General features: G+C 41.0%; 1 protein-coding gene across 1 annotated transcript; it reads left to right on the plus strand.

Moving 5' to 3' along the window:
* The first annotated feature begins 443 nt into the window (after nucleotides 1-443).
* On the plus strand, nucleotides 444-22,295 carry impg2a (interphotoreceptor matrix proteoglycan 2a). Its single transcript, XM_069707072.1, has 21 exons — nucleotides 444-642; nucleotides 1,986-2,152; nucleotides 2,231-2,256; nucleotides 2,368-2,400; nucleotides 3,155-3,201; nucleotides 3,513-3,568; nucleotides 3,652-3,807; nucleotides 5,042-5,100; nucleotides 5,228-5,248; nucleotides 7,733-7,944; nucleotides 9,711-9,754; nucleotides 11,163-11,310; nucleotides 11,534-12,333; nucleotides 13,103-13,384; nucleotides 13,487-13,706; nucleotides 14,070-14,280; nucleotides 15,536-15,724; nucleotides 17,284-17,485; nucleotides 18,128-18,207; nucleotides 18,716-18,782; nucleotides 19,702-22,295. The coding sequence occupies exons 1-20, from the start codon at nucleotides 444-446 to the stop codon at nucleotides 18,759-18,761; spliced, it is 3,198 nt and encodes a 1,065-aa protein (XP_069563173.1). The 3' UTR covers nucleotides 18,762-18,782; nucleotides 19,702-22,295.
* The last annotated feature ends 594 nt before the right edge of the window (nucleotides 22,296-22,889 follow it).

A 22,889-nucleotide genomic window follows, 5' to 3' on the forward strand; every position in this document is an offset into this window, starting at 1 on the left:
CTTCCAGCACCATGGGACACACCTCTCTTCAGCCACAGAGGAGGAAGCTGAAAACCAGTTTGAGATTGTGTCGTTGAATGGTTTCTGATTAGGGTTCTGTTATTTTTTTTTTTTTTGCTTCTGGAGAATTCTGAATATGCAAACTTGTAAGAAGTTGCTGCTACACGACTTGAGAGGAAATACATATCTACTTGATCCTTTAATGAGTCCGAGGATTTAAAACCTGATCACGGATTTAACATGAGCATTATATCTTGGAAATGTGTTTTCCACTCTGTTGTTATTAGTTTAGTGGCCATCTTTTTGGACATAAGGACAGGTATGTACCAATAGTTATCTTACAGTCCTGCTCTTTACTTACCTAAAGCACAAGCAAAGGCCAAGTCTCGTATACTGATTGTTGTTGTTGCGGTGCCCCAGATGCAGCTCTCGAAGGTTCCTCTATGGGGTACCTCGCTCTGCCTTACTCTGAGGTGTTTCCATCCATCACTCGTGTGTCTGAAGTGAGGGCATCTCATCAAGGCTATGCAGTTGTCTCTCGACAGAAAAGGGAAATCCTTTTCCCAAGTGGAATCAAACTGTGTGCACAGGACACTGCTGAGCAGGTTGCTGCAAACCATCTGAGCTACTTTCATCTCAGAGGTAGGTCCAAACGGAGAGAAGTATTGATCTCTGTGTAATGTTGATGGATTTTTACATTGTTATTGTTGGTTTTGTTGGTGTTGTTGTTTTTAGATACTTCTACTCACATTATATTTAGTTTTGGCCATAGTTTTAATTTCAATACATTTCAGAGATTTATGTCACTTTTTATTTTACTATACTTTAACTTTTAATGCTTTTATGTGCTTTTTGTTTGTGATCATTTTACTTGAGTACAGTTATGAAAATTGTTTTCTTTTTTTTGATTTGGCTCAGTTGACACTTCAAGTCACTTCTGTGTTTCAGATATTCAACAGACATTTGATTTTTGTTTGCTTCAGAACATCTCTGTGATATGTGTGAGGGAGATCAAGGTTTGAGTCAGTCAACTCATGACCTGTCAAACACGGGTTCGTTGGTACAGAGAGACGCTCTGTGTCTCTAAAAGGTTGAGGAATGTTATGGAAGCTCGATTTGGATTTGGAGGTGACCACTGGTGTCTTGGGCCTCTCAGACGGTGTTTATTAGTAAAGACGATTGGTGCGTGAACTATCTTTGGATCGGTGCCCAGTCGGCTGAGTCATCAAAAGCAGTTATGTCAGGGTGTCAACACGGCAGTGGAGGCAGGTTTGAGCTTCAGAACGTCTAGCTGGAAAAGATCTTGGTCTGAGATTGTTTGAATTAGTCAAAGTTGATTTTATATCCCTGCAAATGAGCAAGTGTAGTGAATTCTAGTTTATGGCCTAAAAGACACACATAAGTTTAATATGGTCTGTAGTTCTCATAGAGCTTTAATAATAATAACAATAAAAAAACTTTATTTGTTTAGAACTTTTCATACAAGAAATGCAGCTCAACGTGCTTTACAGCAAGAAAATGACATGAAGCAGATATAAAGGAAAATAAAAATAGGTTGAAAACATGTTAAAATGTAATTAAAAAAAAATAGAAAAGAAATAATCTGCATGAGAACAGATACAACTGAACATAAGATAAGACATTAATAAAATAGAGGAGATAAAAGAAAAAGGCATTTTAGAGGTGCCGTAGTGCATAGTGAAGGCAAGTGCAAGAGAGCTGTAGGCGTAGCTAGTTAAAGGCTAAAGTAAAGAGATATGTTTTGAACTTTCTAAAAGTATTTACAGAGGTTGCTTCCTGATATCTACAGGTAGTGTGGAACGTAACTGTCAAAAGGTGAATCACGATTTGTTTTTGGCAGTTGCCGGGAACCTCCAATAAACAGAACTTGCCCCAAGAAAAATACTTCTGAAGCATTATTATGAAAGCAGCAAGTTTAGCAGGTTTCGTTTTTAAGTGAAGTGTGTCCTTCCCTTTTCTGACAGTGTGCCAGGAGACCATATGGGAGGCTTTCAAGATCTTCTGGGACCGTCTCCCAGAGCAAAAAGAATACCAAAGCTGGATGAGCCAATGCCAAGAGGGCTCAGTTACTGCACTGGATGTTGGCATTTACTTTAGCCAATCAGAGGAGCATCTGGCTGTGGTTAAAAAGGTCAGTTGCTGACTAACCATTTCATAAAAGTGGATATCTGAACAGCACAATACTCATAACATTGTTTTCCATTTCCAGAGAATATTTCAGCCTGGTTGGAAAAGGTAAAAGAAACTCCACACCTGTTTTTCCCCAGTGTCTTATTCAAATGATTCATTTATCGTCTTATCATTACGCCTGGTTTTGTAAACGTGTCCTTCTTCCACTATCTGCAGTGAGCCCCCCAGGTCCTGGCAGAATTTGTGCAGGTAAAGTTTCCGAGGCTCCTCAACCTTACCTGTTCATAATCCCACTCATCAGCAGTCCAAAACATCACTTCAGATCTCTCACGTTTTATTTGTTATGTTTTCCTGTGTCCCGCTTCGTTTCTGTGTTTTAGACCATCCAAGCTCTGCTGTCATTTAAAGGATAATATTAATCGCATTATTTTGTCTTTTATTGTTTTTAACAAATTTAGTGAAAAGGCCAAAACCAACAATCAATTTATCCTGTAACAACAAGTAGTTGCAGAGTAATCACAGCCTGATAAAACGTATCCATGACGTCGCCAATCATAAACCAATCAAAGCACAAAATGGAGCAACAGTAAACATAAATCAGTACACCATAGTTGAGCAGATAAAAGGTTTTGCTATTAGTGATTTTAAATGTCATTATATTAGCATACAAATCTATTACAGGGTATTATAAATCATGTATTGCATGTTTATATAGTATTTATAAAAGCTCAATGATGGTTTTCAAGTAAAGTGTATTTTTTCCACCGTAAAACACGAAACCTTATACCGTGAGACAGAAAAAAACCCTCCACAGGTTCCGGTAAATGTCATGATTTACACACAACAATAAGGCTGTTTAATGCTGCCTTCACTGAGACAATACTTATTAACAGAAAAAAGAATATTGGCTTTGGTCTCCTTATTTTCAAAATTATCGTTTAACCTCTACTCGTAGTGCAATGGGAAATCAGCATTGTTAAAATAATCCTTTGCTGTTTCACAGCACTCCGATACCAGATACATCGAGGTCTTTTGAAGCTCCTGAGCTCGGTCAGTAACACACACTGCATGTCGACACTGACAGCTGCAGAAAAATCACGTGCTGTACGATTGCTGTTTTTATGTCAGATCATTGTCTCACGTGTCGTTTTGTATTCTGTAGTACTTGTGTTTGGTCAAAGTTGGCTTCAGGCCAGTTCAGCCTAAAATTTAGAAAAGACTCGGGGGGCGGGGGAGGAGGGGTCATGACAGTCTAATCCATAACGGCATCAGAGATCACGGCACATGTTGCAGGTTTTTAACCTTGCGTCCACTTCAAAGAAACCAACAATCCCTTTTTTATTTTTATTTTTTATGCACAGCCAAAGAAGAAGAGGATGAGAATGCAGCTGCTATGCCAGAGCTGGAGGAGGATTCAGTGAGTCCAAGCGCAGTGTTAACAGATTTGGATTGATCTTTCACTGATGTGCACACTGACTGTATATGTTTCTGCTGACACAGCTGAACAATGACATCACCATGCAGCCTCACAGCCCTGCTGTGCTGGAGCAGGTGGTGGAGCTGAGCATCCTCCTGCCTGGGGAGGTGTACGACGACGACCTCGACGATCCAAACAGTCATAAGTACCAAACACTCAGCAGACAGCTTGCCAAAAAGGTTTGTCAAAAATTCACATTTATTCACATAGCACATTCAAAACACAACAAAATTTGATCAAAGTGCTGCACAAAACCAAACACAAACAGTCGAATAGTCTTGATCAATTAAAAACAATTAAAATCAAAAGCAAGTTGAAGCCAACACAAAGCGCACAACAATATAGGAGCAGTAAATAAAAACTTAAATAGTGGCTAATGTGGAAAAGCCAGTGAAAATAAATAGGTTTTTAAACAGAGAAGGCCCGGTCGGCCCGGGAAGTCAGTTTGGACCTAAGAACAACCAATAGGTCTCCGGCACTGTCTCCTGTCTTCACATCTCTCCTTAGCGCTACTGTGTCTTGGCACCGGCTTGAACCCACCACATGAGCTCCTTTATGGTCTGTGATTGATGCACTGGTAGTTTTAATAACCGGCACTTCAACAGCAGCAAACCCAAAAATGTCAGGCACGGGTTCAAAACACACACAGATTTTATGGAACAGAGTTGATTATGGTGAAATAACTATGTGCTGAAAATACAGCTTCATAACACGTCTTGGGAATAGATAAGCTTTTGCACATGTGTGCTACCTCAGGTACACCTTTGGAAGCAACTCCAGTATTTTACAGGTAATCGGAAAATGCAGTAAATATATCGAATGGCATTTTTCCCTGACAGTCAGCTTAAGCTGTTAAATAACAACATCATACATAACATTCGGCATATCTGTTGCCTTTTAGTCCCTGTGGGTATTTCCTAGACATATATGATATTGCACATACCTGTAAAGTACTATTTACGAACACAAATACTGCATGCGAACAGGCTTGCGTGCCTTGAAGAGATTAAGGAGGAACAGCGGTGGAGAGGAGGACAGGGACAGAGGAGTAAACAAGGGTAAAGAAGGAAGGACAGGGGGACAAGTCAGCAGATAAAATGCCCCAGAGACCCTTTTACACCCTCTTTTCTCTCTGAAAGATGAAATGAACTGGGTCAACGGTCTTTAGAACAGTATGTGTGTTGTGTGAAGCCTTATCTACCAATAAAAACAGTTAATCGCGAGTTGACTGCTGAGCAATAATCGGCCTCTTGAGAGTAATGATCCGGGCCATAGCACCAAAGACCTTTCTGCTGCTTTGATCAATATTAATCCTTTTAGAGCAATAAATCAGATTTATTTCAAAGTTAATTGTAACCTCCTCAGAACTAGCTGTGGCTTTAGTCTGATGCCAGATTATGTGTGTGTTTGCAGATTGAGGATGCTCTGGAAGGGCTTCCTGGATTTAAGAGTGTGACTGTCATCGAGTTCAGGTCAGTTTCTCTCCTGTTATTGCGTTGGACGAAACAACTGGACGCACTTTATTGCCAACACCAGCTCATTTATAACACAATTTCATCTCTCAGCAGAGGTTTAACAGCTTCTCCTTGTTTTGTATAGACCGCAGAAGGAAGTCCACGGGTGAGTCATCAGCGGTTTACTTTGATCTTGAATAATTCTCCTCATCCTGTCCTGTGTTTAGGCACCCAGAGCCCAGTCCCTTACTAGATCCATGTAAGTGTCCTCACCCACCTCACTCGAGTCCTCACCTCCATCTCACTCTTTGTTTACCTGCGGGTGTGGGCACGTGTTAGGATGTGTCGCTAGTTGCCTTTGTTAATAGTCTTAGCACCGTGCACTCACCTGTTAAGTGGGATCAGGTTGTGTCCCACCAAGAGAGCAGGTGCTTCTCCACAGGGACGATTATCGGGGTTTTACAGCCTCGCCATTTAGCCTCTAGTGGAAGAATGGAGAGGAGGAGGGTGAAAAGGAACTGTGCAGTGTGAGGCAGGCACAATGAGCAAAGACGAGAATTGACAAAGACACGGGGGGGGGGGAAGGACAGAGAGAAGGTGATAGGATTTGGCCTGTAGCAAGTGGAAAACTTCCAAAGTGTAAAAATAAATGTCTTGCAAGCTAATTGTTCGTGAGATCAGTTTGACAAGTTGGAACATTTTTGCTTTCTGATGGAGCTTTTGTTGAGAAGGTTGATATCAATCTCTTGTTTTCATGGTCAGTATAACACTGCAGCCAGCGGCCGTTTGGCTTAAAACAGTGTCTGGCTTGGCTCAGTCCAATAGTAACTAAATCTGCCTACCAGCACCTCCAAAGCTCATTTACGTTGCAATTGGTTTGTGTAATCTGAACAAAATGGAAGAGTAGAAATGACAATTTGACATTTTATGGGCTGTGGGGTGCCTCGCTCCTTTTTGACTGGGATGAGATTCCTGGAGTCTTCATGGAGCCAAGAAAATAGTCCTGCACGTAACTCACCATTTAACAGCAACTTTTTTACACTGTTTATTTTGCAGATTAAACACATAAGAAATAATGTGTTCATTAATGAGCTTTAGATGTGCTCGTAGGTAGATTTTATTATCTTTGGACAGAGAAAAGCTGTTACTCCCTGTTTCCAGTGTCTATGCTTCATATTTAATGGACAGATTTGAGGGCGATATCTTCTCGCGTAACCGGGAAAGAAAGAAAGTGGACGAATTTTACCTTACAGAACAACCACATGAATTTTACTTTACAGAACAACCACATGAATTTTACTTTACAGAACAACCACATGAATTTTACATTTGCAAAAACACACGTGCTCAAATGTGAAACATAAAATGTGAAAACGGGAAATATCAAGAGCACAAACGCCTTCACATGTGAAACATGTATTTTTTCCTGTGTTATCATATGTTATAACATGTTGCAACATGTGTCGTACATGTGGAAAACATGGGAAAGTCATGTGATTGTTCTGTAAGGGTCCCTATCCATTCAATTCAGATTTTATAAGGCAACAAGTCATTATATTTTATACAAAAATTCAGTTTTGAATGTAAATTCTTAATCTGCAAAGTAGTTGGTAGATACAACCATTGTAGTCCTGCTTCGTCTGCCTCCCGCTTGTGAAACTGAAGAGGGAGAAAAAACTGGATCGCCTTCTTACTGGGGCGGACTGTGGGCCGGCACGTGCTCAGCTGCCCGCCAGAAACCCAACAAACTAGGTCAGAGTGGAGGGCTTCCAGCAGTCAAATGAAGGCTGATAGATGGCTTTTTCCAGGGACCTTGGAATCTCTTGTGAGGTTTCCATGTTTATTATGATGATATTGATCATTCTGCTGACTCGGCTGTTTTTGCCCTATACGGTCGCACGCCTGCGTTCCAAGTAGGAACAAATCCCTGCAGTCATCAGTCATGTGTAAGCGCTCTACAGTGATGTTGATGTTCAGTCAAGCTAAAGTCTGCAGCGATTTTCTTTCTCTTCCTCTCTTTAAAATTTCCTTACTATAAATATGTGTACAAGAGGAATTTAATTTGTCATTTGCACACTAATCTATTGACTGGGAAATCTCTTTATCAAGTTTGGGTCATGAAAAGGAGTTACATCGGACTCTTAATTAGATAGGTGACCTTCCGCAAGGCACCCAAGTCATTCATTGCTGTAGAGGAGCTGTGACCTGTTGTGAATCGTGTCAGGGATTAAGGGCTTTTGAAGAGAGAAATGAGAGCTGGGGAATATGACTAAAATCAATGCCATAATATAAATAAGTCTGAAAAGTAATTCTTGACGTTGGAAACAGGAAGTTCAGAGGACAAAACAGGCTGAAGGATCCCTTTGGTTGCTTAATGAGAGATGTGGAAATAATATTTTGCAGTTTACTTAATGGAAACATGTTCATGGCAGTCTGGTAAATTCTAACTAAATAACCTACTAAATAATTAAACTGATGTACAGTACAATTAATTGTGTTTCATTTGTTCACATCAAGCAAAACTCATTCACTCACAGTGTATTGATAGTTTTGTTTATACTGCTCCCTCAAAAGTCGACATGTTTTTGCGTAGTCCTAACTGTGATAAGCGTATCGACTGCATGTAATAACAACATATTTATGTCCCCAGCCTGGACGCTGTGGTGGTGGACTATGCGGTCACAGTGGTGGTGGTGGATGGAGCAGGAGTGAGCAGTGAACAGCTGGACTACCTCACCTTGCAGTCCAACCTGGTGGAGAACTCATATCGCGAGATCAACGAGCCCCCCGCGGTGGTCTACACCATCAGCGAGGTCAAAAACTTTCTCAATGAAGCCCTTCATAACGACGACCAGGACATGGGTAAGACGCTGGCCGCTGCATTACTGCCAGTCTCCCTAAAGATATTCCCTGCAGTGTAACAGAAGCCTCACATGCCTCCATTATGGCTATTTATTTAATTTGCATGGCAGTGAAGTCAGTGGGAAGGTTTTGGCAGAAGTGGTGGATGCAGTGCAGGGCAATCCTCCATGTGTCATATCAAGTAGAGACACAGTAGAGCCTGCATTGATATTACAACATACGGTACACTACTTGGGCAAACATTCCTGGGTTTTTAATAGTCTCATCTGTTTCTTATTGGACCGTTCTTTCTGTCAAAGATGACAGAGACATTTTTATAAGAAGTTTCAGCCTAACAGAGGGGAATTTTTAATGAACAAATTACAGAGTCATCACTTACAGGAACTGTGTATTTATTCTGTGCTACAGTAAAATCCTTGTCATTAAATGGTCTACGAAAGAAAACTCCGCAAAAAGGACATTTGAAATCTGAGCCTTTCGGTTTAATGGCTTTACTTTAATTCTTTAGTTTGACTTACACGCTGTGGATCTTATGGTTAAAAGAGTACTTCTCTAGTTTAACATTGCACTCCTATATCATAGTCTGACATTAGGCAACAGTTTGTTTTTCTCGTCAAATCTTGGCGCTAACGCTGCTACCTGGTATCACGGCAAAGCGTGTAATACACCCGCCAGTCCGCTGCGGGGCGTGTCAGTGTCACATCTTTTCCTCATGCATTATCAAAAACCATGTGCTAGAAAATAATTAATTGACTTTGTATTTCATGAGAGAAGTTGAATGGGAGTCTATGGAGCCAAAGCCTTTTCAGAGCCAACCCCTGGCGGCATTCGGTGGTATTGCACTTTAAGGCACTGGCTTCACTTTTCAGACCTGTGAGCTACACAGTAGTCGATGGCTTTAGGACAATAAAAAAAAAAAAAGTTGGAAAACTGATGAAGGTTTGCACAAAACAACACGCAAACACACAAAAGAAAAATGTCAAATAACAAAAACACACATCGACATCATCTTATCCCAGACCAGGATTGCGACCCCAACATGGCGGCCCGAGACTTAAGGCATCGTGGCCTTTGTATTTTGTGCCATGACGTCCGTCAAGTGACTTTCATCACGATTGCCGTCACTTGGCCTTTTTCGATTGACGTGCATCTTCTTGTCACGAAGACATATAACTTGAGTAAAACCACCTTTGTCATGTAAAGTAGGTGAAGTTCTCCTATGATTCACAGTCACACAAAGCTATCCCACTTAGATTTAGGCAGTCAGTAAGTAGGTTAGCTGCTGGGGCCCTTGAATGATGCGATAATGTTTATACCATCTCCTCCGGTGAGATGTCTCTGTGCTCATGTTTTTAAAGAATGTGTGTCATTAGTTTACTGTGTTTGCGAGCTCTTCTGGAGATGGCTGCACTCTGATGGTCGCATTAGTTATCGGCTGTGACGTCTGAAATAAAGGCTAAACACTCTCATATGGCAGGCATGCGTAGCTGGGGAACTTTAAGACACAGCTTGACTTTGTTTTTCTGCTTCGGTGGTGATGCGGTAATAGGCCCGCAGCGGCTGATATTCTCTCCAGATTTTTGCACTGATTTGTGGATATTTACCCCTGAAGGTAACACTGTCAAAACATAGGCAGTCAGCGTTGAAGCAGTTACAGTTAAAAGGATTCTGGAGACTCTGGCAGCCAGAAATATTTAGGCTAGTTGGCACATTTGCCTTTTTTGTGTCAGTTTGTATTACAATTTGTTTCTCCTCTGGTTCCACAGTGTCTGAGATTACTGAGTCTTTCAACACTGGAGACGGAGCCACGGTGAGTAACAGGTTACCTTCACAACTGTCATGACAACAGTCTCTCTCTCTCCAGGCTGTCCCGCAACTTTGAGCTCCACAATGTTGGTGAAACCTTTGTTTGAGTTTGCTGATGGTTGTAGCATGACTGATGTTGCTGTAACTTGTAACTGGCTCGAGATGTTATCCAGACTACACCAGTGCAGGTAGGGGATGATCTCACCAGTAGGGATGAAGTGCAGCTTTGAGGATTAGTTTGGCTCTTGCTATAATAATCCACTGCTATTCTGGGGCGAAGACTGCGGGGCACCACGCCACAGCGTGTCAACAGGAGAGACTGCACATATGAGTTCTTGCAGACGAGTAATACCATCTTAAGCCCGTCTTCATTTGTGCTGCCTTGTGGTCGAGTGTGCTCTTTGATGATAATTACAGTTTGGGTTGCACTAAATGCGTCTGCTGCTTCACTTTAAAGCTCAGCTTGCTAAGTGATTAAGTTAATTTGACTCATTATATGAGTTGGGCAAATTTCTCATCATTGAGTGATTTACAGGCAAGAGCAGAGAGCTACTGTGCCACAGAAGCACTCTGCTGCCCTGGTTTAGATTTGAAACGTTTTAGAGTTAGCTGCTGGTGTTTATTTAGTGTATAAGTATAGTATGTAACTGACCTGCTCCATCATAATACCACCAGTAGGTCACTTAAGTCTTCTGACCAGGACCTACTGGCTGTTCCACGCACCCTTTTATAGACAAAAGGTGATCGCGACTCTGTGGAAAACTCTTCTTGATTTTTTTTTTTTTTTAACGTTTTGCGGTTTCTGTCGACACCTTCAAAAAGCAACTTAAGGCACATGTTTTCAGATTAGCCTTCTAGTGCTCATATTTCAATGGTCTTTAAATGTTTGTGTTGATTGTTGGTTTATTTTTTAATATCGCTTTGTTTCTTTTGTTGTTATTGTTGTGAAGCCCTTTTATGACTTTGCTATATTAAATGAATTTTACTTCCTTTTTTATTTCATTTAGTTGACATTAAAAGTATGCAGCCTGCACTATGCCCCCAAAACAATTACCTGATTAAACAGAGAGAATTCATGTGAAAGACCAACATTAGGTCCTCAAAGTGGAGGCATCTGCGGTCTAGAGGTTGAGGAAAACGGCTTAGAAATGAAGGGCTGCTGATTCCTTGCACTGACAAGGCAAAACATCATTAGCTGAAGTGTCCTTTAGCAAGCTCCCTGGGTGCTGCAGCTGCTCCAGATGTGTGTGTGTGCGCTCAAGGATTGGTCACATACACGGGTCAAATTCCTGCGTGTTCCTGTGTGTACTCTATGTAACATGCAGGCAAATAAAATGGATATTCTTCTTTTTCTAAAGAACACAGTAATTCATCTGGTAAATAAAGGCTAATAAAAGCTGTTTGTGATGCAGGTCTTGATCCTGGATCAGGACCGTGATGCTGACGTCCTGCCTGAACCCTCCGAAACCGACATAAAAGAAAATTATGTTATTGTTCTGGAGGAGAGTGAAGCTGTAGCTCCTGCAGTTGTCCTGACCACCGAGGCACCTGAAGATGGCAGTGAGTCGTGATCCACCTCTGATGCTACGTCTTTCTTTCTTGGTTTTCACAGTTTTTGCATTTGTTTATCTTTTCTTCCTGCTTTTAAAATTCATTTCAGATCATTTCTATAGTTTTCAGTTCTTAAGTCAAAATATTTTTCTTGTGGTTTTTAGAAAAAGGGAGCCAGTTTCCATGAAAGGACGACATGAGGTTGAGTTTCTTCTCATCTTTGTTTTTCCAGGCATTGAGGAAGAGGGTCTGTTGCGAGAGGACACTGTGCAGACTTCTGCTGCAGAAATCCCACCTGAAGAACAGCCAATTGAACTTCCCACCCCTGAGCTGCCCGGAGGCGTCCCACTTCCTGAACCGCCCGTGGAAGTAGAGGCCTCTGGTTCAGGCACAGATGACATAAAGGGCCCGCTCGAGCCACCTACAACCACCGCAGTAGAAGAAGAAACGTCACTGGAGGAGACCGCTGCAGAGGATGTGTTGATAACAGAGGAAACCGGCAATAATATTGTTGCTCCCTCTGAGGCAGGAGCAGAGGAAGTTGAAGTTGCTGCAGTGGAGTTACAACCGACACCCACTATTGCAACTGATACCACAGAGGAAGAAGAAGGCCTCCCTGCCCTAGTCCCACTTCCAGAGGTAGTAGATGTAGCAAGAAAAGGATCAGAGCCAGAGGCAGCAGAAACAGGTCTGCTTCCTGCTGAAGGTGACTCAGTAGACCTCGCAGATGCAGCCATTGAGGTGATGTTGACCCATCCTGAGGAACCTGCACCTGAGAGCGAGGGGCAAGAGGTGAAGGAGGAGACTGTACCTGAAGAGGTACCAAAGCCTACTGAGATCTCAACAGATGACTTTAAAAAGGTCGAGATTTTACGGGTGAACGAAGACGAACCTGAGCCAACAGTAACGCTGAGCCCTCCGCTGCCGACCGTCCTGCCTCCAGAGAGAGAGTCACCTTTTACCCGCATCTCTGACGTTAATCTTGATAATCTTGATAATGAACCTGACCTCGACATCCCTTCACTGGAGGAGGTAAAGCCAAAGAATGAACCAACGTTGGACAAATCTTTGTATACAGTATCTCGAGGCCTTTGGGTTGCTGTTTCTCTTAGCAGATCAGCTGTCGACCGTCATCTGATCTTTTAGACGTACTGTAAATTCGTGCCACTAACTACAGAATATCACACCTTTTGTAGCCTACAAATACTGATAGAATGCATGTTTTCAAATTCGCATATGCTGCGCTGTTAACTAATAGAAATGTAAAAAAGATTGGCCTTTTACAACATTCCAAATTTGGGAGAACCCATCGTGTCACGAACGTACTATCGTATTTCACTCCAAAATGTTAAAAAAAAGCTAATTGGGCTAGCTTGCTAAAAATCGCTGTTTCCCACGAGTTAGTTTTTGTTAATTTCATTTTAAAACCTCACAGCAACAAAGAAGGTCTGTAAACCTCAGCTGCCCACATATTACCTTATGCACTAAGCAACAGCAAATGTGGGCTCTGCAGCTGGTTCATCTTCCTGTATGTCTGTTGAAATTTAAATAGTATTTGGAGTTCCTACCCACATTTTTCATCAATCAAAGTTCCAGCACCAATGTTGGCAGAGGGAACCATAGATTCATTGCACTGGAGAAAATTAATGAAACGTCACAACAAACACTAAAGATATTTATACCGATTTCTTAGCAAACATTTATTTGAATTAGTCATTTAAGCAGTAAGACAAAGTAAACATTGTTGTACCCCAGTTAGAAGCAACATACAAAAATCAATCTACTTTTATTTATCCCCCAGATCCAACCCAATAATGAAGGCTTGGACGATGCCAACATCCCAGACCGCGGTTATGACGTGATTCATTATGGTTTGATTAACCACACGGAGGAAGGCAGCACTGGGTTCCCGTTCGGTGTGGTACACGGCACAGACCGCGCCAGTATCGCCATGCCTGTAAACCCTGGACGTGCACTGATGGTGTTTTTCAGCCTGCGGGTGACCAACATGATGTTCTCAGATGATCTCTTCAACAAGAGTTCTCCAGAGTATAAAGCTTTGGAGCAACGCTTCCTGGAGCTGGTAAATGTTTTACAACAATTTACAGGTTTTCAGTATTCCCACTGTTGTGTGACATTCTTTGGTTTGTCACCTCAAATCGTACGTGTTTCAATCTTTCCTCAGCTTGTGCCCTACCTTCAATCCAACCTGAGTAACTTTGAGAACCTGGAGATCCTGAACTTCAGGAACGGCAGCATCGTGGTCAACAGCCGCATGAAATTTGGGAAGCCTGTGGCTCATGGCGTCACCACCACTGTCTATCTGATCCTGGAGGACTTCTGTAACACAGCCTACCAGACCATGAACCTGGCCATCGATAAGTACTCACTGGACGTGGAGTCGGGTATGTTCTCAAAGATCAGTGCTTTCGATCAATACAACAACACTGACAAAATTTACTGGTTTATATTTATGTCACAAGGAATGATTTCACATTTGGCATCTAGAGCGCCCTCTGGGTGACTCAGGCTGCTCAGTTAGCCTGTGGTTCTTCAGCCCACCGACTACGTCACCGTACACGTCAAATGACAGAGCTGGTGCAGAAAGGACAACAAATTTTGCAGCTCCCTCCCAGAGACAGAAAATGTATTGAAGAATTTCTTCCTTCAATCGACTACATTTTCAAGATTCTCTGATTGGACATCCATATGAAAAGTGGCACATTTTTCTTTCAAGTCGACACTAATTCTGTTTCTTTAATTTCCAGGTGACATGGCCGACCCCTGTAAGTTCCAGGCGTGTAATGAGTATGCAGAGTGTAAAGTAAACAAGTGGTCAGGGGAGGCAGAGTGCGTCTGCAATGCTGGTTACTTCAGCGTGGACGGCCTGCCCTGTCAGAGTATCTGTGAGCTGCAGACGGACTTCTGCCTCAATGACGGCAAGTGTGACATCATCCCCGGCCAGGGAGCCATCTGCAGGTGGGTGGGAATTAGGGTAAGTGATCCATGTGTGGGCTTGCGGGAAGAAGTGTCTGAGTTTGCAGATTTGCAAGGCTAGCACTTCATCACATAACACTAAACAGATTTTCAAGTGTTCATGCAGGAGGTTCAGAGTTGTCTCGTTTTAAAGCTGCTCCTTTTGGCCCCAAGTCTTTTTTTTATTTTTTATTTGTTTCCACATAATTGAGCTCACCTTAATTATGAATTATAGTCACATACAACTTAATGAAATATGCATTTTATTTTACACTTTTGTTGGCTACAAAACATTTTTTTTTTTTTTTAAAGATTTGTGTTATTGGTCAAGAAAAAAAAAAAAAAAAAATCCTCTGGCAGTCCACCATGTTAATTTATTTACACCCAAAGGCATTAAATTCACTGTAATTAAATGAAAACAATGAGTCCCATTTGTGGAGAATTAATTGCTAAAATTGAATTAGCATTATGATCCATTTTTCAGCTGCAGGATACTTGATCAAATTTTTGTTTAATGCAATATTGTGCCTGATACAGCCCTACTTTTCATATCATTATAAACCCCTGGATCTTTTTCCCCCCCATACTTTTTTGAAATTATCTGAAAGATTTCCAAGAATTGCTCCAAAACAGATTGTGTTCTGTGTGTTAAAATGTCTGTGCAAGTGTTTCCATGTCCAAACAGGCATTTGCATGGGTTAATGTGCGTAAGATGATTTGCCAATAATCCAAATCAGCGACAGAAACATGTCGGTTGGCTCTGCTCAGGCTTTTGTATGCATCGGGCTTTAACTCAACTGATTACGAACAGACACAGAGGAGGCCTGTGAGCCAAGATGAGTGCTAACCTTTGTTTCACACCCACTACCACATCATAAAACACGCAGGCAGCTCCAGATGCTGTTGGATTGTTATTTACCTCACACCATCCAAACCAAAAGTATTGTATTGCTCCATGGAGACAGGAAAAAAAAAACATGTGACGAGATTTTTTTCCACACGTTTTGATTCAATGACACACGCAGACTTGTTATTTACTGTATCAGGACAAAATGCAAACGTCAGTGAGCATCCAGTCATCCACTTTTACGCTCTTTAATAATTTAACTACTGTTTTCTTTCTGTAACATTTGGGTCTTCTGTTGAGTTTTAAAAAGTGGCCTTCATCTGTCTGTGGTTCAGTCGTCTGTTTTTGGTTCTCCCAGCAGTGGAAATGATTTCATCACACTGTTGATGAATTTTCCATCGTCACCCGCAGGTGTCGAGTCGGGGAGAACTGGTGGTACAGAGGGGAACACTGTGAGGAGTATGTATCTGAGCCGCTGGTGGTCGGCATAGCAATTGCCTCTGTTGCTGGCTTCCTATTGGTGGCCTCCGGAGTGATCTTTTTCCTGGCCAGGACGTTACGCGATCAGTATGACAAGGACGATTCAGAGGACCCCATACGGTGAGGTAGACCAGTCAAATATCATTTGATATTGTTTTTCAACAACACAGAGCAGGAAGACTTATCTGGAAAGAATATGAGTATTATTTAATATTAGTACTTGTACAACACCTTTCCATGGGTATAAACACAGCTTCAGTGCAGTTGGAACGAGCAGAAACAGAATATACTGTATGTGGAACAATGGCATACATAGTGGAAAATCAGGGCAAAATTTAATAATGACATTAATAATGCTAATAAATTTTAGTTGTTTAGTACTTTTCTAAACTTGAGTTACAAAGTGCTTCACATAAAATAAGCCATTAAAACAAAGCTAAGCGACCTGTGAATTCAAACAAGCCTTAACAACACAAACCCCAACAACACAATGATCGTATTAAACAACCATAAAACAAATTAAAACAGGGTGTAAAAGAAATAAGAGTTGATCACTACAGTTAACTAAAATCGGCAAAGGCTCTCTGATAAAAGTATGTTTTAAGAAGAGATTTAAAAGATGTCACTGACTCAGAAGACCACAGACAGCTCGTTCCATAACTTGGCAGCTCTGACTGAAAATGCTTTGTCACCCTTGGTTTTAATCTGTGTCTCGGGAATAGATAAAAGTCTTTTGCGTGAGGATCTCATACTACAGGCAGGCTTATGTAGAACAATCAGGTCAGCTCGATAGGAGGGAGAAAGGCCGTGAAGAGTCTTTAAAGTCAACGGTCAAAACTTAAAATCAATTCCAAAACAAAAGTTTGTAACTCTACTCATGAATATAAACAAGTCATACTTTTCAGTTTGAAAGTGAACAAAATACTGCAATTTAGTGGGTTTTAGGACTCGTTCTTCTCAGTGTAATGAGCTTTGGATGAATGGAGCTTTGTTATTTTTTTCAAGGGGACAGAACAAGTTGAGAAACCCACGACTGTGTCCTCAGACGGCCAAAGTTATTCACTGCACCACATCTTTATCCTTCTTAAGTTGCAGCATTACTGCTGCTCTGCCTGGGTATTTGGAGTCTGGTATTTTTTTTTTCGTCTTGTCCTGTTTGCCCCTTGCTTTACTTTTCTCTTGTTTAAACTCACACACACACACACACACACACACACACACACACACACACACACACACACACACACACACACACACACACACACACACACACACACACACACACACACACACACACACACACACACACACACACACACACACACACACTGATGGATGGTAAACAGATTCTGTGTTTGTCTGTGTGTGTGTGTGTGTGTCTGGCATGGATCCCAGAGCCTCCTGTGGAGAATCTCGGCATTAGCCTGAGCCAATTAACTGATCAGATATGGTGCTGATCTATTTCTAAAATGCCTTAACACCTAACACAACAGGCTTTGTGGTCAGCCGGGTTGGGCCCCGGGTCTAGAGAGTAATCCTAGGTAAATTAAGATGAATCCACATGCAGGTTTTATTCACTGCAGCTGTACATCAATTTTCTTCCTCAGTGATATATGACTTCATTTATCCTCCTGTCTCTGCATTGTCACTGATTTCTCTGTTTGTGTGTCATTCTGCAGGCGAGTAGAGAGTGTTCCATCTTTGGAGAGAGCGACCAAATACAACCCCATGTATGAGAGTGAGGCCACCACAGGCTACAGCCACTACTACCGCCGCTATCCGGAAGGCCCTGTGTACAGCAGTGCCAGCGCTGAGGCCTCCACTGACTACAGCAGCGAAGAGATACGACACATCTATGAGAACAGTGAACTGACCAAGGAGGTGTGTGTGTGTGTGGTCTGTCGTCCACTGGTTCATTTAGAAGAGATGTCTCAGCCACGTTAAGAGGGGGTTTCCTTTGACTTTACCCCATTAACTATCTTGTAAAATCACCCAAGTTGCTTTTCTGAAGAGCTGAAAAAAAAAATGATTCGATAGCATGATGTAGTCTAATAAAAACACCAAAATCAAATCAATATGTTAATGACTGTGGAATAATCACAGAAAAAGTTACCCTCACTGTGCTGGCTTACGTCATCGTTTTGCAAAAGCTCTGCCTTCCATGCGTGCCAAGCACTGAGATGTGACTTTAAGTCTCTCATTTAACACTCCAACATTTATATAGTTAACCAGAAGTCCAGGGGTAAAATGTGCTTCATCCAAGGGCATATGGATGCAGCTGCTGACTCAGGGCAGCGCACATCACTTGTTTATACATCCAAATTTTACCTGTCCAGGATCTGGTTTAGCAAACTTGTTTTAATCACCGTCTGGCTTCTGCAGCCTTAAAATAGAGTCCTTGTAGTGTTTTTTTCTGACTGTAAAATGTCATGTTTTGATTGAGGCCACATCCTGTTCAGTTTACTGTTTATCTGCCTGTGATGTAGTGTTTCCAGTCTTGACTGATATCATGTGTTTCTGCAGGAAATCCAAGACAGGATACGCATCATTGAACTCTACGCTAAAGACCGGCAGTTTGCAGACTTTGTGCGGCAGCATCAAGCGTGAGTTCCTCGCTTGTTTTCCCTTTTAAAAAAAAACTGTGATAAGGAAATGGGGCCAAACAAACCCGGAGATGAGGAAAAAGGGAATTGAGTTTAAGATACAGGAGGCTGATGAGATTGAAGTAAAAAAAGGGGTTTGTTTGTAAGTCGAGAGCTGGCGGAAGATGAGGACTTCAAGCCGTGCCAAACCAGTGTGGAGACAGATTTATCATTCCTAAATCTTCACCAACCAGGCCTGGAGATGATACGGTGAGACAGAAACTCTAATGAGATGCAGACATTCCTTCCACTGCCAACAGCCAGGCAGTAGTACTGTGCCTGTGTGCAGTGGCGCTGATTGTTTTGAAGTTGTATCTGGCTGTACATGTCCCCTCTTTCTACCACAGCGATCCTTCATGCCAGATGAGTCTGTGTTGAGTTGTGGGTACTTTTTATATAGTAAATAAAGTTACTTATTTACCTGGAAAGATGAAATCTGAGGTGTTTGTGTATGTATCTTCATCTGCAGCAATGTCGTGGATACCCGCAGAGAGAAGTCCTCAGTGCACAAATGAAGCTTTCCTGTGAACAACAAGGTATTTCTTATTCATATGAAGACTGTTTGGTGACTTTGTAGTTTTATTACAATTAGTAATATCAACATCTTTGTTAAAAATGAAAGTTAAGTTAGTCGGAATATGTAATAATCACAGATTTATAGAGTTGATTGAACCTCTCAGTAAACTATAATAATTATGGTGGATATTAATACCTTTAATTTAACGTTAAATACTGTGCACTACCAAGGCTCCTATCCTAATGTTTCTTTTTCCGTAAAAGAAACTTGGACACAAGGGGACACATTTTCAAAGGAACAAATTAAGACATATAAGGACAAACAAAATACCACCAAAACTACAGAGGGGGTTTAGCACTTCCAACTTTCAAGGATTGTTGTAGAGCATTCTTTGATTGGTTGGTGTAAACCACAGTGTAAAACTAGATGGAAAGAAGCTCAGTACGCAATGGGAAAAGATAATGATTTGTGATCCCGCGCATTCGAACTATATTTTATTAACCACATCATTAGGTCACAACAGATGTGGAAGAAATAACATTTTAAAATGGTTCTGACTCATGATTTAAGTGATGTTAAGGACTTGTTTAAGATTTACGTAAAAAAAAAAAAAATTCTTTCTTTATGAGAGTCAAACAAGAAGGTCTTTAATCAACTTTATCGTAAATGTGAAGCTACAACCAGCAGCTGTGGTTAGCTTAGCTTATCGTAAAAGAGCTGAAATGGCATTGTCCCAAAGTTCTGTTCTTTGGGTAAAAGTTGAAACTTTTGTACTGACATTTTTTTTTTTTGCTTCACAAAAACTCCCTATCAAGAATTTCTCGGTTCTGGACTGCGTGGTTTAAACTGGACTGTCTGTCTTATAATATCCACAGTAAGTCTGCGTCTGTCCCCGCCTGTGTGGGCAGAGGCGTTGACGGTTCTTTCTCCTTCCTCAGTGCCTTCTCTTGGCTGGGTGAGCTTGCTGCGACATCAAGGGATGTGCTTGCTGCTCATCACCTGGATGTCTCCCTGTAGGGAAAACCGGACATCCTGTTACTATTACTTGAAGTGTGGACTGACACGCAACTGTACCAAGTAGTATTTTTGTGTAGCACTATAATGGTTTCTGTTCACTATGTCATATCTGTCCATTCTTAAAAAGGAAGAACAATAACTGTAAATATGTATATAGTTGAAATACTATTTAATAGCCAAGATTTAATAGTTAACAGTTTTGATCAATCTGATCAGAGATTCTTTTTTTGATTTAGTCACTGGTGCTATTCTAAATTATTTTGAAATGTAGTAGTCTACATTGACTCAAAAGCAACACCAATGGATGAACTGTGCACGTTAATCTTCAACTGTACGTTAAAGGAATAGTTCAATGAAATGCACTTCAGTGTATTCAGTGTCTGGGGGAGAGTTTGATGATAAGATCCACTGAACTCCAATAACTGTGAAATATGAAGCTACAGCAGCCATTTAATAGCAAGACTGAAAAGAAAGGCTAACAGTTCACCGGACTCATTTACAAAGGAAACAAAATCAGCCCATTTGATTATAAAACTCCATTTTCCGGCTTTTACATATTTTACACTTTAAGATTTAACCTGTTCATTCGTGAGCTTTACTAGGAATTCACAATAAAAGCAAAGCTGAAACTTTCAATCCGTCTAGTCCCGATTTCGACCTGTCTGGCTGTCACCAGGTGGACTGACAGTAGAATTTTACTGGATAAAAGTTGTTTTTACATCAACAGGAAGAGATCAGCATTGTTATTTGGTGTGGATTCAACGATTTTATTGTGGAATTTGAAAAAGAAAAGAAAAGTGAAACCAGGAAGCTCGCAATGACACTGGGAGTCGGATCAATAATTTCTGATACCATGAAAAAGTTCCCAACATATAAATGTATTAATCTTTGTACTGTAAGTACATTAGAAGGACAAAAAAAGACTTAAAACATAAGAAAGCAGAGGAACCTTTGGTGATGGTTACCCTTCGAAAAACACTGTATGTGGATTTGCCAGTAGAGGGTCTAGTAAGTGGACTTTGCAGCTACAGAGCCAGGCAACCTGTGTGCTCTTGTTTCCAGTCTTTGTGCTAAGCCAAGCTAAATAGCAGCCAAATAGTATAATTATATTTAAAGTACAGATATGAAGGTTTTTATTAATCTTCCCATCTAAATCTCCTACAGAAAACAAATAATCATATCCTCCAAATTGTCAAACTATTACTTTAAGGTGGCCAAATGTAGTGCTCCTGTTTGTTATAGGCTGCTTATCAATCCAAAATTAGCCTTTCACAGTCTGAACGTTGAGTAGAAGGATCTTTTCAGGGATTTTTCGACTGGCGAGGGATTTTTCTGCCTTCTCTCAAAGCTCCAGTCAACGAGAAGGTTCGGTGTTTGTTTGCAAATGAATGACAAGGCAGACAAGAGTGAAAAAACAGTGGTGAGGGAAGAAAGGCAGAGAGCATGAACCGTCTGTTGCTCTGGGATCCAGAAATAAGTGAAAACACGTTTCAGTGGAAAAATGCTCGAAGGCAAGCGGCCCAAGGATTTGATCAAATGCTCTGCTTTCAGATGTCATATGTAATGCAACTGAGAGAACAGGAAAACCAGGAGAAGCAAGCTGATAAACAACATATGCTCCTTGGAAAGACAACCTCAAGTTGCTTCTCCTGATGGAAGAAAAAAATGTTAAGATTACCAGCAGTTCTTAAAAAAAAAAATGTATCTGTCTTGAGACTACTTATTTGGCCACGATCCTGCTCCTCAATCTGAAACCTTCTGACAGACTGATTCCTGTGTTTTCTCTGGTATTCTCAGCCGATCCTCTCTGGACATGTACTTGACCCCTCTCGTTCCAACAGCGGACCCTCACAGCTGCAGCTGATTACAACCTGTAGGATTTTGTTTGTTGTCACAATCGCACCCGTAGATCACGTGCTAGCTCCTTGTTTACATTACATGCTTCTTGTCCTTTGCTCTTCCTTTAGCCGTCCACACGAGTGAAAAACACTGGTGAAGCAGACCCCAGTGACAATGTCATGCCTTTTGCATTTTGTGTGCTGAATTTGATTTGTGTGTGTGTGTGTGTGTGTGTGTGTGTGTGTGTGTGTGTGTGTGTGTGTGTGTGTGTGTGTGTGTGTGTGCATACAGTTGTTGTCACTGTTCTTTAACATCTGCCACTGGGACAAACAGCCAACCATCACCTATAGCTCTCTGTCATGTAAATAACATTGTAGATATTATTTTGAGTTGTCGTGTAGGATGTAAATCATGTGCGTCTCTAATGTTTCAATATATGAACTTTTTTTTATACTTTTTATGACTGTTTTACCTTGTTAACAGTGTTATCATATCATGCAGCTGTGTAAATGACTAATAAATAAGTGAAATGTGTTCAAAAATAAATAATTTTATATAAAATACAGAATCTGGTCCAGTGGGGGAACAAAACTAAATACATTTAGGTAAAGAAAAAAAAAAGAAATCCCTTTTATGCAACTGCACTTCTGCTCTACTTCTTCACTGGAAATATTATCATTCCTGCCTCACTACATTTTATATATATACTTAGGATTTTATTGACAGAATCAGCTGGTAAAACAGGATGATTTGTTAAAGATTCAACATTCACAAGATTCATGTAGGACTTTAACTTGTAACGGAATATTTTTATATTGCAGTATTGGTACTTTTCTTTAAGTACAGGGTCTGAATACGTCTTCCGCCACAGGCAGCCCGATAGGAGACAAAGCAGCAACTAATACAGCAAGTGCTGCTTACATGATAATATATCTGAAATCATAACTATCCTATAATGCAACACATATAGCAATAGAATAAATCTAAAATAAAACTCTAAATCAGGAAGTTAGATTGTGATTACAGCTCTTTATTTCACAGACACGGTGGTATTGATAGTTTTAAAACTACTTTCACGACTGCTCGCAAAGATTGTGCTCAAAATGTTACTTTCAAAGAGAGTGGGAGTGTACTTCGCTCTCTCATAGAATGACTGACTTATTGGCTTTCCCAAACTGTTTGACCAGGTGTTTAGCTGCTCCGGGATTATCCGAAAAGCAGATTAGCCACACCGGGTGTGGATTATAGGCTCGTCTGCAGCCATGACTGT

This window comes from Brachyistius frenatus, unplaced genomic scaffold, assembly GCF_029030835.1.
Source record: "Brachyistius frenatus isolate BFR_SWC_R1_liver_20210118 unplaced genomic scaffold, ASM2903083v1 Contig_66, whole genome shotgun sequence".
Lineage (NCBI taxonomy): Eukaryota > Metazoa > Chordata > Actinopteri > Embiotocidae > Brachyistius > Brachyistius frenatus.

What these genes read in the sequence shown, in the direction of transcription:
- impg2a (XM_069707072.1), top strand. Translation starts at nt 444, where the DNA reads ATGGGGTACCTCGCTCTGCCTTACTCTGAGGTGTTTCCATCCATCACT. An exon ending in TTTTGAAGCTCCTGAGCTCG is followed by an intron (nt 3,202 to 3,512) that starts GTCAGTAACACA and finishes TTTTATGCACAG; the next exon opens with CCAAAGAAGAAGAGGATGAG. An exon ending in GTGACTGTCATCGAGTTCAG is followed by an intron (nt 5,101 to 5,227) that starts GTCAGTTTCTCT and finishes TGTTTTGTATAG; the next exon opens with ACCGCAGAAGGAAGTCCACG.